The 16,910-nt window shown below is 40.6% G+C and overlaps 1 protein-coding gene across 3 annotated transcripts in view; it reads left to right on the top strand.

Annotated features, from left to right (window-relative positions):
• Nucleotides 1–16,910, top strand: part of ARHGEF12 (Rho guanine nucleotide exchange factor 12) — a 77,229-nt gene that overhangs the window by 41,842 nt on the left and 18,477 nt on the right. For all 3 annotated transcript variants that reach the window (XM_075723129.1, XM_075723128.1, XM_009491355.2), the window contains 21 exons: nt 1,207–1,305; nt 1,763–1,812; nt 2,645–2,702; nt 3,439–3,617; nt 4,213–4,290; nt 4,923–5,042; nt 5,681–5,815; nt 7,448–7,519; nt 8,350–8,442; nt 9,038–9,148; nt 9,638–9,736; nt 10,337–10,379; nt 10,766–10,871; nt 11,695–11,832; nt 12,328–12,360; nt 13,109–13,223; nt 14,322–14,427; nt 14,651–14,863; nt 15,325–15,454; nt 15,761–15,796; nt 16,432–16,586. In XM_075723129.1, coding sequence (XP_075579244.1) covers nt 1,207–1,305; nt 1,763–1,812; nt 2,645–2,702; nt 3,439–3,617; nt 4,213–4,290; nt 4,923–5,042; nt 5,681–5,815; nt 7,448–7,519; nt 8,350–8,442; nt 9,038–9,148; nt 9,638–9,736; nt 10,337–10,379; nt 10,766–10,871; nt 11,695–11,832; nt 12,328–12,360; nt 13,109–13,223; nt 14,322–14,427; nt 14,651–14,863; nt 15,325–15,454; nt 15,761–15,796; nt 16,432–16,586 — 2,169 coding nt within the window. The remainder of the gene's footprint in view (nt 1–1,206; nt 1,306–1,762; nt 1,813–2,644; nt 2,703–3,438; nt 3,618–4,212; nt 4,291–4,922; nt 5,043–5,680; nt 5,816–7,447; nt 7,520–8,349; nt 8,443–9,037; nt 9,149–9,637; nt 9,737–10,336; nt 10,380–10,765; nt 10,872–11,694; nt 11,833–12,327; nt 12,361–13,108; nt 13,224–14,321; nt 14,428–14,650; nt 14,864–15,324; nt 15,455–15,760; nt 15,797–16,431; nt 16,587–16,910) is intronic.

Raw genomic sequence — 16,910 nt, 5'->3', positions numbered from 1 at the left:
CCATACTAAACTGCTACAATTTTGATATCGGATTGTGGAGAGCTCCAACTCTTTCTCAAGATGCTGGTATAAGAATTTTGCCTGATGTGGCTTTAGAAAGAAGCAAAGCAAGCTGTTAGAAAGGTGACGTTTAGTAGCTAGTAGTTTCTGCTCTGTAAATGAAAGAAGATCTGTGAAGCATTTTACAGAGTTCCTAAAGGCGCTTTTCAAGATAAGGGCTCCATTGTGGTAGGCTTTTTGCAGATGCTCCTAGGAAAATGCTCTGCAAGGAATACGCCAGGACTGTTGCTTTGTTTTGTTTTGTTTTTCCCTTATTTCATTTTCAGGTGAGCAATAGACATACACAACATTCAGCTTTTCAAAATGCTGCACCTACTGAGTACATTTATCTCTGCAGCAGTATTTATGTTCACATTGTACTGAGTAATCCTAACACCAGGAAACAAAACAAGTTACCTTTGACATCACACAGCAAGTTAAAGGAGGAGCAGGTTCAAAGTCGCATCTCCTGGGATTTTGGCCCTGTACTTCAGTAGCTCAGTGGGAAGCATGGTCTTGATTTCAGAATTCTTGTTCAGTGTAGTAAGTGTGGCTTGTACTTCTTTACTGCTGCTGTTGTGGTTCTGTGCAATATTCTTACCTGGAACAGAAGGTGCCCCGAGATGAGATTTTTGCTGAGAATTGGGAGAACTTCTTCTGATCAGTAAGTCTGTTTTAGTCCAACCTGCTGATGTTAGTCTGAGAAATTTGTGACTTCTTTTTTAGAGTAGCTTGTAAAAGTTGTTTTGGTGGTTTGCATGGTGTACTGGAACATGACAGCCCTCTGCCGTACTTCAAAGAAGTATTAATACAGACAAAGGGAAATTGTGCTCATTGGTTTGTGTACATAGCTGCTCTTCTTTAAAATCTGCTTTTACCTCAAGTTGTGTCTGATGTGCCAGAGCTGTCTGCATCTCTGCTGTCGTATATCTCTGTTTTGTGTAACTGAAGCAATAAGCTTGACCTGTCTTGACATTCCTATCTGTTTCTGGACTGATGCCCTGTTTCTGTCTCTCATATATTTTTCCCTCTGTTGTATTGTACCAGTTTCTTTCAGTGCTCTGTGATTATCTAGGAGGATAAGGTTTTGGACTGATGCCTAGCTTGTGTCTCTTTGTATTTCTTTCCTTCTCTTTCTTCTGCCCTTTCCCCACCTTTCTTATGCAGGTCTTGTTCAACGGTGTGTTGTTATCCAACGGGATGAAAACGGATTTGGGCTGACAGTCAGCGGAGACAATCCAGTCTTCGTGCAGTCCGTCAAAGAAGGTAAGCAGACTTGCTAAATGTGCTAGCCAGAGAGCAGCCTGGAGGGTTTTCATGTGAATCAAAGAAATGTGTGCATGAGCTGGAGGAGAAAACTCCAAATGCCTTCCTCAGGGGTGGGATGGCTGTAACGTTGGAATAGATGTGCAAGGACAAAGAGCATCACACTGTTGGGATGCAGTGAATGGCCTCCTCGGTGTCTTATGTATTTGGAAACTGACCTCTTGCATCTGAGAGGAAGTGACTCCTTGAAACGTGGTGGGATTGTGGCTTGACGTATCCACTGCAAAATGAGAAAAGAACTGCTCTAGTCTAGGTACTCAGAGATTTTAATCTGATAGAGACAGAGGAAGCTTGGGTGAGTGTGGGAGCTTTGCGTGGAACTACAGAAGTGCTTCAACCATTTTTGCTTTGAATATTTCTACTGAAATTGGAACTATATGATTTTTTGCCTCTCTAGATGGAGCAGCTATGCGGGCTGGAGTGCAAACAGGTGATAGAATTATCAAGGTAAGGGCATTCAAATCATCAGAGAAATGGGTCCTTTGTATTACATGAGCTCTTTCCCCGAAAGAACATCATTGATATGTCTGCTGTGATGTTTGCATTTGCCTGTGGGATAGAGGAATGGTCTAAGCTTCTGTGTTCTGGGGATACCAGCACAGTAAGCACTGAAGGCCCACTGCTGAATGTTAGTTTTGTTGTGGAGATCACTCTTATTTCAGAACTTTATGGGTGAGTTCAGCGTCTTACAAGGTTCAAGTATCACACATACAATAAAAACAGCAGTGTCGGGGAAAGAAGGAACAGAGAGTTATTAATAATTACATGTAAATAAATAGTTGTCTTGTGTTATTGTTTTTCCCCTAACTGCCCCTAGATCAGTTTTCTGTTTTAGTCCCAAACAACTAAGAAATGAAGTCAGTAACTAAAAAGACTATGTAAACTATCGCTGCAAAATGATGGTTGTGCTACAGCAGCTACTGACAGAGATAGAGCTGGGATTTCAACTGGGCATTTAAATTGATGAATGAAATTACTACCCTAATTTTTTTCCTGCCCAGTCAGATTGCTGGACTGCTTTTTTTTTTTTTTTGGTTGGTTGCTTGGTTTTCGTTGGTGTGTGTGTATAGTTTTCTTTTTGCAGAGCTCTGCTTACTGAGATAAACTGTTAGAATGATAAAATGTTGTTTATCTGTTAGTGTCTTGAAAGACATAGTAATGGAGATGGGGGAACAACAACAACAAATTGTTCCTCATTCTACGTGCTTATGGTGTGGTGTGTGGGTACCTTTGGTTGGAAATCAGTAGCTGTTAACTTTCTCTTCCTCCCTACCACCAGGTGAATGGCACTCTTGTAACACACTCAAACCATTTGGAGGTGGTAAAGCTGATTAAGTGTAAGTAAACGCAGGTTACTGTTTTTGTCACTGCTCCTTTAAAGCATGAAAAGCATAATTTCAAAGGACCAATGACCAATTCAGCTATCAAGTGGCAAGGACGAGGTCTAACCATGCCCCATGCTGAGAGATAAAGGGGGTGTGTGAAACAGTGAAGTCAAATTGGCGTAATTTTTGACATCTCAGACTTGAGCTGATACATGCTTCTGCAATTTCTCCTTAGCTTGATGTTCAAAGTTACCATCAAACCTTGCCTACGTGTCTTCCCATCTTTTGATTCCACCTTAAATACCATAGCTATTCGGGCACTCTTAATGTAGATTCCTGTATGGTGCTTGCAAAGTACTGGCATTTCTAAAGGGAGTGCATTCTTTGTTGATTTTCTTGTACAAGGAAAAAGGCGGTAGTGGTTCCTTCCACCCTAGCACAGTTTATTTTGTGGCATGAACTTATGTATACTGTAAATGCAACCTGGTAAATGTAATCTGATGGACTAGAAATTGGATTGCATGCTTTTATTAAGGATGATTATCATGAAAGTTTTTGGATTACCTGAAATTTAAGTAGAGATCTCTAAAACAGAACTGACAGTGCTCTTGGGTTCTCTGGTTTGAAGAATGAATGGGTGAAGAATGGTCTGAGCTGTGTGTCTAGAGCGAAATGGCAATGAGAGAAACAGCAGCACGGAAATCTGCAAGCGTGTCTGAAATGTGAATTGTTCTTGTTCTCCCTGCAGCGGGTTCCTATGTAGCTCTCACTGTTCAGGGGCGCCCACCGGGGTCGCCCCAGATTCCTTTAGCTGATTCTGAAGTGGATCTGGCAGCATTTGGGCATATGTCTCCCATCATGACATCTCCCCATTCGACTGGCACATCAGGAAATGCAGAAAGGATTACCAGCCCAGTGCTTGTGGGGGTAAGATTTAAAGCTCTCTTTCCAAAGAACCAGTGTAGCAGTGGAAGAAATGTAGTTGTGTGGTTTTTTTCTTGAATTGTTTAGCACTTCTTGCACAAATCACAAATTGTAACTGGAATATTTATCCTGCCACCCAGTGGGCATTTAATCACATTGGGAAAAACATTTTGCAAGTAAAAATATCCAGTCCCATCTGAGATACTACAAAGATGGTTGAGGGGTTATTCACGGGTTGTCTTTGAGATATACTGCAATTTGCATGATGTGAGTTTATGCAACTGGTCCAAGCCAGTCATGCTGTAACTTCTATTAAAAGTGGTTTCTAAGGTGCACAGACATGTGGCAAAGAAGAGTAGGGAAAGCAAATAAGCAAACAGTTCTGGTTTGTCTTTTTTTTTTTTTTTTTTTTTAATGTTGATAGCTATGTTCAAAAGTAGGAAAGAATGCATAGGAAAGGATTTAGAAACTTGAATTGCTTCTTGTAGGGCTTTCCCGAGCCCATGTTTAAGAAGTAGATGAAAAGTGGGGATATCCATTTTTCTTTCTTCCCAGCTCCACCAAAAAACCCGACCCTTAATCTCTCCATATTTTCTAGGTGGAGAATAATATTGTCCACAACCAGAAGGTGGAGATTCTGAGAAAGATGTTACAGAAAGAGCAGGAGCGGCTGCAGGTACTGGAGTTGCGTGAGTTTGAGGGGGGTGGAGGAAAGTATGGTGCAAATGTGGAGATCAGTTGTTGAATCACTACTTCGTAGCATCCTCAACAATTCCCTTGCATGGCTTGTGTTTCAGCTTAGCTTTTCTATATAGTGGTCTAACACCAGAGATCTAATCACTCTTACTGATCAGCTCTTGAGTTTTTAATCCTTGACAGAGTAAAAAAAAAAAAAAAAATAAAATTGTGGGGTCTTTCTTAAGTGGAAATGTACATATCTGTCAATGTGATCTACTCCTTGGGCAAGTAATAAGCATCTTTGACTCTTACTGAGAGAGAAAGCCATTTCTCACTAGGAGCTACAATTGGCACAGTACTCCGTGGTAGTGCTGAGTTACTGTGCCTTCAGCTGTACCTTCAATGTGGTTGTGATTTTCAATAAATTTCTAGAATGCAGTTATTTTCATATGGCACAGGAGAAAGGAGAGCTATATAAAATGTATAACTGTAGCATCTACTTGGTAGGTGTGCAGATGTGCTTTTTATTATTTAAAATGTGTAAATGGAATGAAGATTAGTAGTAGGTTGTAGTTCTAAGCTTTGATATTGAGGAGGTACTGAGTGAAAGCTCCTAAAATTATTTTTCAGTCTCTGCAAGAAGAGTACAGCCGATCACCCACCACACGACTGCTCAAAGAGATACAGGAAACGAAGAAGCACATTCCTCAGCTGCAAGAGCAGTTGTCCAAAGCCACAGGCTGTACTCAGGTAACAGAATGTGTCAGGCTTCCCTGTGGTATGTTCTGAGTGAAAATTCTTGGGGGATGATGGTGTTCTGGGCAAGCAAGAGTTCCCTGCCATGCTCTTCTGTGCTTGTACAGGCAAATTGCACCCTCTAGAGTTAAGACTTGTAATTAGGCTTGCAGAGGCTGTCAAGCAATATAGCACAATGTCAGTATATGAGGTAGACTTAACAGTGAACTTCCAAACTATCTGTGAAAAACTGCGTTTAAAACAGTAAGTGCAAACTGCGATGCATTTATAAGTCATGGAGTCTGTCAGTCAATACAACTTAAAAGAAACCTGTGAAGTCATTCTTACAGTGGAGAATGAATAACTGGAAGCTTAAAACAGCTTTGCTTTTTCTTTTGGGGAAAAAAAAAAAAAAGTAGGTGATACCATTTTCCCCCTTTTTCCTCTGCCTATAATGTTGCAAGTCCTGAAAACTTGGTGTGATTTGTCTGTTGTCTTGTCTTAGAAAAGCATTGCAGCCTTTTCTGGATACATGAAGAAAGCTTTATAATAATGTGAACTAATGAGGTTTTGAAACAGCTAATGTTTAAGGCTTGTCTCTTGAAATGTTCTGCTTGTTCTGTACTGTCTCCCAACTCACTTTATCTTTTTAGGATGGAGTCTTGTCCTCCAGGTCTGTGACGGAAACGCTGCAGATTAGTGAAGTGGAGGCAGAGAGTGGGGATTGTGTGAGCAAACTGGATTACAGTAGTGACAGCCCCTCCCGACCAAACAGTGACATTGCTGATGTGAGTCTTGAACAGCTCCATGATTTTGCTTCTGTACCTTTCGGATTTGGTTTTCTTGGGCAGATTTTTTTACCTTTGTGTTGTCCTGTGTATCATACATATGTACTCTGTCTCAGTAACGCTGTGTATTACTAGAACAGGCTTCTCACTGCACACCAAAAATACTTCACTGAGGGAGCATACTATATTGGTCTTCCACTAGGGACTGGGAAAGAAATAGTGTGGGTTTTGGGTTTTTATCCAGGATTAGATTTTCCTGGCACAATCCCTGTAACCAGACAAAGAAAGATGGGTGCCAGCATCTTTCTCAGAACTCAGAGATACCAATTAGAGCATCTTTTAAGGGTATGGTAATGTTCCAATTGCGGTAGCTGTGACTCAGATCCAGTCAGTGGGCAAGTTGCCATGAAAGTGGGGAAGAGCCTTACTTATACCAAATGAGCTTCAATTATTGCCAACAATAAAGGCTCTTAGTCTGCCTACTCATCAGTTATCAATCTGTGCGCTCGTATGGTCTCCCTATTGGAGTACCTTAGCACCTAATCCTTAACTAAGTCACTATCTGATTAGTACAGGAATTGAGACTCTGTACTTGGGTTTTGGCCTAAGTTTGTTTTTTAACTTAAGGATGTAGGAGCTAAATTTGTACTAACAGTTGGAAGTGAAAGGAAGGTGGGTCAGATATACCTCCAAAATGTGAACGTACATGACTCTATTTTGAAACATTCCTCCTCCAACTCCAAATCTGACTAGATATCACGCGTATTTGTATATAATAAATGCAGAACAAAATTCATAGCTATATTCCTAATAAACTTAATCCTGTCAGTATTGTGGATGGTATTTGATCACTGGAGGTGATTGGCACACCAGACATTCAAGGTTTTCAATCCCAAGTGACCCTGAGAAATTTAAGGACTGGGGGCAATAGAAACCTCTTGAAGTTTAACAAGAAGTCCAGAGTTCTACAGCTGGGGTGAAATAACTCCATGCATCAATACAGGCTGGAAACCAACAGGCTGAGTAGTAGCCTAGCTGAAAAGACCTGGGAGTTACTGTGGACACACTGAGGATGAGCCAACAGCACATGCTTTTTGCAAATAAAGCCAAGTGTTTACCGGGCTACATGAGAAAGAAGATTGCCAGCAGGTAGAGGGAAGTTACTCGCCCCTTCTGCTGGGCACTGGTGAGACTACACCAGGAATACTGAACCCTTTGCTGGGAGCTCCCTCTTCAGAGGGGATGTTGAGAAAAGGGCCCAGTCAGAGACCTAGCAACATGGGTACTATATAGACTGTCAGAAGAGGTGGAGAGAGCAAAGAGAAAGCTAAGGACAGGTGCACTAATAGATTTTTACACCTCTGCGGTTACTCAGTCTCGCTAGCTTTCTTACTGAAACTGCATCTGCATTTGGTTGTTTTTTGATTTTTTTTTTTTTTTTTTTTTTTTTTTTTTTGGAGACTGCACATGTAGGTCACACGTTAGTTTGGCTGTTCATACCTCAGCTGTTTTAACAGTTCACTCTGTGAGAAAGGAGAAGTTTTGGCTGTTGTGGCTGAAAAACTTACTGTGCAGTTCTCATTTTCCTGGATTTGCTGTTACTCACCAGAACTGAACTTCCTTCTTTCCCAGAGTCCTCGCAGTGGCTTGAAGGAGCGGATTTATCTGGATGAGAGCCCAGAAAAGGCTGAGGTTCAAGATACTGTGAGTTTAAAACATGAAGTGTCACAACAGCATCTCCTGTAATGGGCCCATTAAAACCTTGCTATTTTTCCTCCGCTTTCTAGATGGAGCATGCATAAACTTTGCTTTAGAAAATAAAGTGCAATTAAAATTGTGCAGGGAAAGTTAATTAGCTGAGTAAACGTTTATGGAGCTTAAGAGCAGGCCCATGTAGAGGCGAGAAATACATAATAAGCAGTAAAACAGCTGGACCTAAAATAGGTAGAGCAGTTGTACATATGTTACTCCTAGAGTCCAGCAGTAAATGAAACAGTCTTTTCTTTAGGATATTTAGTCATTACAAGGCTGGCATTATCAGGGACGGCCTCAAGAGTAGATAAAAGTGGAATACAGCAGAAAGCGCAGACCTATCTGAACATATTATTTTCTTCCTTAGGATGACTTCTGAAGTATTTTTTCCCTCATCTGCTTGACTTTACAAAGTCATATTTCTCCATTTGTACTAAGATGGTTGGACTGGATGATCTTAAAGGTCTTTTCCAACCTAAACAATTCTATGATTCTAAGATGGCATTTGTCATATACCACATGCTTAGTGTGCTCATGTCTGTAGATAAGGCAGTTGGTTTTGAATGATCTGATTTAATGTTTCTGAATGCATTCGTAAGGGGATCTCACAACTGCAAACTTGGGCAAGGTTGAGTAAAGACCCATGGGTTTCCATTGAGTTTTGAGAAGGAGAATAAAGATGATGTAGTATCTCTAACATGGTAAAGAAGGTTTACTGTGCCGAGAGACTAATAGCGCTGTACATTTCTTCCTTCTTTTCCCTCACTCCCCACTCACCCCAGGATTCCCAGTCCAGTGTTGGAAGTCCTTTATCCCGAGTGGGGCCTCAGATCATTGGAGCAGAGGATGACGACTTTGACACTGAACAGGAGCAGGTGGGAATGCCTGAGCCACCCCTTTTCCCCCTTGGCCAGAATTGTGCCTCTGTGCCTAAACTACAAGTGCTCCATTACTTGTTTTTATTGAGCAGTTCTTATGTGGTGAATTAAGAATTAGAGAATGTGATTCCTGTTATGGCTGGTCTTGCCAAATAAACACATTTGGGGAGTTTATGACAATATGCCATCTCCGATTCTTTCTCTTACTCTTTCTTCTCATAACTTCAAGCTTTCTAGAAATTCATTTGCCTTAATTATCTTTTGCTTATTTAGTTTCTATTAACTTCTGCATTATTGTCACAGCAGTATAGCTGCTGTGGCTTTCGACATATTTAGTCTGAGTTATTTTAGCTGTCCTTTGCTCTGATTTATATTTCATTATGTTGTACTCTGTTCAGGAGAGTTTTGAAAAGAAGTGTTCCTGTTGTAAGCTCTTCCTGGGATGTTAGAAGGGCATTGCAAAGGTTCTGGAATTGGTCAGTTTTTATTTTAATTAAAAAAATGAGGAGCTAAGCTGTTGGAACAAAGCTTCTTGGTTTTTCTCACAGTAGCTTTCTTGAATAATTCAAATAGTTTCCATGTATCTCTAAAGATTAACGGACAATACAGCTGTTTCCAAAACATTGAGCTCCTGAAATCTCGCCCAGCTCACCTGGCTGTTCTTCTGCATCATGTGGTGTCCCAGTTTGACCCTGCAGCATTGGTAAGTTGTCTGGAATTGTTTCCCTGGCCCATACCGGTAGTCTCAGCCAGAGCGTATGAGGATCTCCTTGTTCTTGTGTAGCATTGTCAGTGACGTGGCTGGATCGGCAAGGAGAGAAATGCAGATCCTATGCAGGCATGAGAGTGTTCCAGATAAATGAAGAGAAGCAGGAAGGGAACTGTCTCCCTTACATTTAGCTGTTTACAATTAAGTATTTAGTTCATTTCATTCTGCCCTAAGGTGGTGGGATTAGTTGTCTATGGGGAAGGTCTGATCTCCACCTCCCACCCCCACCTTCCCTTCCCTGCTGATTACCGGGGCAGCCTAGCTGAGGTCACCTGAGCAGTCTAGATGGCTGGAGGTAGCTAGGAAGAGTTTCAATCCAGCAATGCTGATTTCCTTGAAAAATTTGAAAGAAATCTTGGATTTAGGGGTGTTAGAAGAATTCTCATGGTATTGCTTAATTTCTTCCCCTCCTGTTTCCCACAGTTGTGCTACCTTTACACAGACTTGTACAAGCAGACCAACTCCAAAGAGACTCGGCGTGTCTTCCTTGAGTTTTACCAGTTCTTCTTGGACCGAGCTGCAGTAAGTTCCAGTCCTTTCTCTCATTTTCAAGCATATCTAGCAATTTGACTTTTACCTTTCTCCACTCTGCTGAACTGGAAAAAACTAAGGAGTTATTTAAGTCCTCCAAAAGAAAAAGTTTTTTTGTTTAAATGTTACCAGTGAATATGGCAAAATGAATGGTATATAGCCTCAGATGCCTGGTAACTCAATAAATCACGGGGAATGAATTGCCTGATAGGAGAAATAATTTTATGATACGTAAGCAAGCTCTAGCTGTTATACATTGCCTTTTAGTTAGTAATTGCTGCATATATTGATGTGGCTATTGCAAGGATTGGGAAGTTTTATGTGTCTGTTGGAAAGCCTGAGAAACTTGTTCACTGTCATGAACTGGACTACCAAATAGTGTAGCAGAGGTTAGTACTACATGTTTAGATGAAATAATCTTTGTGTAATATAATATATATTCCGGATGGGAGTCTTACCCTTAATAACTTCAGGTGTCCAGGTTGTATGATTTTGGCTTTTGTGGGGATTTTCTTGTATGTTTTGTACTGCGTGTTTTATTGGGATGGTGTTTATTGTGTACCTTGTCCCAATCTTTCTTTTCTCTTGCAGAATCTAAAAGTACCAGTTCCAGATGAAATCTCCTTAGAACTAGGTAGGGTGTTCTTGCCTCAGGTATCTCTTTCTGCAGTTTCTACTGTCTGAGGCAGTCCAAGCAAGTTTCTGAAATGCACTTGGGATTACTTCAAACGTACGGTGTCATGTGCTATAGGGAGAGACAAATAAATACTTCTTACGTTTCTTGGGGAGGGCATAATGCATGCTCTGATACATGCATAAGTGGTGGGAAGCATTGGCATGTACATTTTTAAGTATGATAGTGGATGTGACCAAAGCTGTTTACGCTTAATGCACTGAAGTTCGTATTATCAGCAAGTGAAAGGCAAAAGGGTACTCTTGGATGGGTTAAAGTATACATGTGAGTGACTTTATTCTAAGGTGTTCTCAAAAGAATAATCTGTTAACTTTTCTGACTTACAGACAGAAGGCGGCCAGAACTCCTTCCTGAAGAGCTTCATCGCCAGTTTATACAAACTATGCAAGATAAAGTCTGTCCAGAAGTTCAGAGGAATCTGGAAGACTTCAGGTAACAACAGTTGTCTGTGTAGTTCTCATTTAGTTCATACTTGCCCTCAGTCAGCATGTCCAATACAGGGGAAGTTGAAACTTTAGGGACATAGTAATTCATCTTGGACTGAATAGTAAGATACCACTGGAGAGGGCCTCCAGGGTCACCCCGTGACCAATCCTTGAATGTTTTTTGATACTGTGTTGCAAGTAATCAATTGGAAGATCAATTTTAGAGCTTGGATTCTTCATTCCTTGAAGCTGTTTGAGGCAGTTTCAGAATATTGTTACTTAGGTGGTATTATATAAATCCGTCTTACTAATTGTGTTTATAAACAGCTTATATATTTTTTTTTTTCTTCTCCTTTTTTCCTTCCCTCTCTCCTTTGGGCATGGAATAATCCACTTCAGAAAGCTGTGATGGGCATATAGTAGAATCTGATAATTAATACGCCCTTTCCTGTGGAGTCATGAGAGCTCTGTTGCCACCATGAGACATTATACCAAGACAAGTGTTCAATAATGGACTTCCTACCTAAAAATGTCTCAGTTCAAGTATATGCTTCAAATATTACGGGCTGGGATGCTGCAAAAGGAGTAACTACTTTTTCTTGACCCTTGCAATGGCTGCCTCTTGATAAATATCATACAACTTTATCCCTCCGAAGGCTATCTTAGCTATGTTTTACAGTGAGCACAAATGTTATGGAGAAATGTCATGACTTCTCCAGAAACCAATGATGAAACCTGTTTGACATTCTTAGTGTCAAGAAGGTTGCTTTTCCTTTTTTTACAGGTCAGTATTCAATTCCAAGTGATGCTTCCCTCTCCCTGTTTTTCAGGCAGAAACGTAGTATGGGATTGACCCTGGCAGAAGGAGAGCTAACCAAGCTGGATGCAGAAACAGTTCGTGACCGGAATGCAGTGGAGAAGGAAAGAGCGTGTGCAGAACAGATCATTGCTAAAATTGAGGAAGTGTTGTGAGTAACAGCAAGTATAATTGTGGCGGTAAAAAAGGTTCTACCCTGAACCTGACAACAGTAGAGCAAAGGAATTAGGTACTAGAAGCAATCTGACATCACTCTGTTTATATTGCTTCCCCTGTTTGCTATCAATGTACGTTTGAGTAATGATAGCCAAAAGTAAGCTAATAGTTAGTTAAAGTCCATATATCTTTTAAAGGAGGCTACTGTTCAAATAGCAGAGGAAATGCTTCCATTGTCAGCTTGTGCATCAGAATCCTTTATTTGGGTTGTAGAAACCTATAGCTTCAGAGCCCGTTTTTTCTTTTAATGTGAGCTTGAATCCAATTTTCCCACCTGAACTTTCGCTTTTGTTTACTCCCCCCTACCCCGCCCCGGGACTTTCTAACATTGTAAAGGAGACTTTGAACACAACTGCTGATGCTCTGGGTGGGTGTGACCGGGTGTTAATTGCTTTTTGAGTTTCGTTTTTAAATTCTTTCTTCTTTTTAGGATGACATCTCAGCCTTTGGAAGAAGAGAAGAGGTAATGGAAGTTGTGTGGGCTGTCCATGAAGCAAGAACCCCAGTGGCTCTGGGTTCTGCTGAGCAGCACAAGACAGCCCTCTGCTGGCTGTAGCCACAAGCTCTTATTTTCTAAATCCCCTGGCATAATTAATTTGAATTTGGAGCATCGACCTCTTGCTCTCATCCTCTTCTTATTCTGAAGTTTGTTGCCTTTGTTTCAGATCTGAAAAAGTTACTGTTGCTGCGAGTTCATGTTTCTTTTGGTTTTGTTTTGTAGCTGTTTCAATCTGGTCTAACATTTATTTTCTGTATGTGCCTTGCCTTGTTCAGTTTGTGTGTATACAACCATCTGGGTAGCTTTACTATACTCTTTACAGCAACCATACCTTTTACTGTTACCATAACTCAAAACTATAAAGTGACTTCAAATATGTCTTTAGTATATCATTTTAGGACCTTCTGTGTAATTCTCAAAATTTTATTTTTACCTCCTAGGCTGCTATGCCTTTTATATACTCCATCTTTTGTTTACAAGAGGACAAATTCTGATACTGGCAGAGTCTTTCCCATTGTCTGTGATTAGTTTATTTCATATTAAAAAAAAAACATGCCAAGTTCTTTTAATCTAAAAATGGTTAATTTCTCAATAGAACCTTTGCATCCGATCTTTTTCATTTTCTTGACAAAATGTATTTTCCCCAATACATTTCTCCTTACCCTCCATCTTCTTTTCTTCTTTTTTGTTTTGTTTTTTATATACTTGGCAGTTCCACAATGCAGTATGTGATTCTTACTTACATGAAACACCTGGGAGTCAAAGTTAAAGAACCTCGGAACCTGGAGCAGAAGCGTGGCCGTATTGGTTTCTTGCCAAAGATCAAGGTAGTAGTGTTGTGTATTTGTTTAAAGCTGCCCAGCATGGGTGCTTTGTTAGAACTCAAAATCCACTTTTGCATGACACGTTAGAACTTGGTATGATTTTACAGTCTTCATTGCTGCATCAAGAAGATCTGGGATTACTGAGCTGCACAGAAAACCTAACAGCTGAAATAGGGTTCTGCATATGTTTTCAGACACATGGATTAGAAACGAGTTGCCTTCTTTCTTCCTTTATCCCTGTGCCTGAATTCTAACTGCTTGTTTTTCACAGTTCTGGCCTTATTAAAACTTTGGGTGAGCAATGTTTCGTATAATACAGTCTTGAATCACTTGAGGATTTCATTAAGGCGAATCAGGCTGTTGGCGTGTATTACTTTAGTTTTCTTCTTGAGAAACTTGCCCCAAACCTCATGCTTCATGATGGAGGAAAGCTACTCTTCCTGCCACCCACACTTCCCCAGTTATACAATGAATTTTGCCATCAAAACTCCATCTCTGTGGGGGTGTTCAGTCATTTCCCACAGTATGGGGGTGTATCTGGTCACAGTAGCTACTTATTTTCATCAGCGTTCCAACTTCCTTTGAAATGTTAAGACTGTTACGAGGAGTTCTGCACTGACAGTGTGAAATGGTTAGATCAAGTGTTCGCAACCGTTCTGAAGTGGTAAGATAAGTTGTATTTCTCTCTCCCAGATTAGAGTCTGTATGCTTGTGGAGGTTTGGAGTCACAGGATGTTGCGCCTTAGAGAAACAAGGTGCTACTGGTCGCTCTAAACTGGTCTCTTACCCTGGGGAGGAGAGTGGTTTCTAGCTCATGCTAAGTTAAAAACATGATGTGTGAGTTTTCGCTTGTAACAGATGTATCTCTTGCGATGCTGCGGCTTCTTTCTGCTAACCCTGTTAACGCACCATTCATAGTCTGTTCGTAGGCTGTCTTTGCCTCTGATGCTGCAGGATGTTGACCTCTCAATAACTTGTTAGAAATAAAATTCTCTTGTACCAAAATCCTGCAGTTTTAAGGAATTAGTCAATATCTCAGTAAATAACTGAAGAAATGAGTGATCTGTTTGCTTTGCTTTTCTTTGTGTATATTAACTGCAGCAAAGTATCAAGAAAGAGAAAGAAGGAGAGGAAAAAGGAAAGAGAAGAGGCTTTCCTAATATTCTGGGCCCACCAAGGAGACCAAGTCGACATGATAGCAGTGCAAGTATGTCAGACAAGGAAATACATGTTCCCTAACTATTAGTCTGAAAGCCAGATGAAGTATCTGTTTTTAAAAATCATGCTAAGAAAAGTCAGTAAACTTTCTGGTTTTAAAATATGTTTTTGAAGACACACAAACCTAATTTTGTCCTGAAATGCTTCTTTTCTTCATTGCTGAAAACAGGTAAAAGCTCTTTCGGCAATATAATGGCTCTGTGTTTGTTTAGTTGGCAGAGCCATGGAAATGCAGAAGCCCCGCCATCCGAAGCACTTACCTACAGCATCTTCTGTTAGCCCAGAGCCACCAGATTCTAGCAAGATGCGCCAGAGTGGGTCCTCCAGTGATGGAACAGACGTGCCATACCCACCTGCCAACCCAATGTCTCCTTTAGCAGTGGGTCCCTTTTCCTCTCCAGAGGGAAACAAGGACAGCGAAACAGGTAGGATGATACCAGCAAGGAGGAATGATTAAAAATCGTGTTGTGAATGAGATATGCAAAACACAGCTTATGCAACAAACTTGACAAATTAGGAAATGTTTTTATGTCATTAGACATGATCTTCCTCTGTGCTTAGTCATCTTTCCTGACTTAGGCTCTGGTTCAAATTAGGAAATGTTATCATGGCCAGAAACTGTTGTTGGGTGGGTTCTATCACTGTAGCATAGGATCATCTTACAGGAAAAAAACCAGTCTCAAGCGCCTGCTTTATGTAAGCACAGGTCAGTGTCATCTGGAAACATTTGTCACTGAGATTTTTCTTACCAACCTAGGAACTGAGTTCCTCCAGCTCTAAGCTGTAATGACGCTGTGAATCGAGAGGCTATGAAGAGGCTGTGAAGTTCTCTAATATACTCTAATTTGGTACAGTTCTTGACATTTCGTACTCATTCTCCGTTTAGGTGTGAAGCAGACTGGAGAAGCTCCACCTGCTAATGACTGTATGGATGGCACACCCCGCACACCTAATAATACCTTTGAATTCCCATCTCTTTTGGAAAACTTGCAGGAGGAGGAGGGAGAATCAGAGAGGTAACTATGGTGCCCTGGTTGCTTGAGCCTTGGAAGAGAGCTGATGTGACAATGGCTGTTGAAGCTGAGTCTATAAAACTACTAGTGATTTCGTTTGTATTAAACATTATTGGTAGAAGTAGGAAATGCTGATCTGTGTCTGCTACTATGGTAGTACTAGAAGACTCTGTATCAGGAGGGTGAGGCTAACAGATGGACAAAATGTTCTAGTTAGGAGGTTAGGCCTTTCCTCTGAAGTTATGCTGAATATGAGTGAGGTGAAATCCTTGCATAAGCTTCCTTAATAATCCCTTTCGTTCTTTGCAGAATGGTTGACATGGGAACACCAAAGCCTTTTCGCAAGTGAGTATGCTTATGAATGTTTGAAGTTTGCTGAATTTGCTGAGATTTTAATAGGTTATAAAGTAGAATGTAGTAGTGTTCGTTGTTCTGAGCCAGTCCAAGTGTCTGCATAATCTTTCCTTTTCTTAAATAACACATATATGAAATGAGACACTGGCATCTGTATATAGGACAGGTGGAGCGAATCATACGTAGATAAGCCCTTTGATCTATGAGGGAAGTATAGTGATTGTTGTATCTACTGATTTGAATGGATGGGTTAGGGAGTTGAGATTTCCACATTTTCATTTTAAATCTGTGTTGCTGTTAGCTCTGTATCTGCAGATAGATGGAGGAAAGAAATTGTAACCTGCCCTTTCACTGACTTGATATTTGACTTCAAGCAAATTGTTTTATCCGTGTTATTAAAAGGAGAGTTATGGAAATGCTGTAAGAACAGATATTCACTCTTAGTTGTTCTGTAAACGGTAAAATTAGAAAATGTGCCTCTAGGTTCAGACATCTAAGCCTCCAGTTGTTATGGAGAGCATATTCATAATGCTTTACAACTGATATATATACATAAGATTTTCTCTTCTTTCTTCCTTGCATCCATGCCTAAAATGGGAAGTATCTGACATATTTTTTCATGTTAGGATGGACAGTGTTGGTTTCACAGATGTACAAAGTGAAGATGAGCTATATGATTTTGACATGGACATGGACCCTTCCAACTGGCAGCAACTTGTGAGCCGAGAATTGTTATTGGGGCTGAAACCCTATGAAATCAAGCGCCAAGAAGTGATTCATGGTGAGATGGATATTTTTTCCTAGCTCACCTAGCACAAAGTTGAAACCTCTCCTTTGGAGCTCTGAAGTTGTTAAAATTTAAAACTAGGTCTTTCTTCACTGATTTGCTGAAAGTAGTGACCATCTATTACTTCTGGTCTGCAGAGTTTGTGTGTGTGAAACTTGTACTTGTTACTGAAAAGTATCCTGAGATGAGACTGATCCAGTCCTTAGAGGAGAAATAAAAAATACTAAGTGGTTTGACACTGAAAGGCCTGTTTGCAGTACCATGTTCTATAAAAGAAAGCCAGAGGCACTGTCTAGACCATTGGAAAGCACGTGATGC

Source organism: Pelecanus crispus, chromosome 19 (genome assembly GCF_030463565.1).
Source record: "Pelecanus crispus isolate bPelCri1 chromosome 19, bPelCri1.pri, whole genome shotgun sequence".
NCBI lineage: Eukaryota > Metazoa > Chordata > Aves > Pelecaniformes > Pelecanidae > Pelecanus > Pelecanus crispus.
The sequence above is the reverse complement of the archived record's forward strand: the minus strand, read 5'-3'. Positions and strand labels throughout refer to the sequence as shown.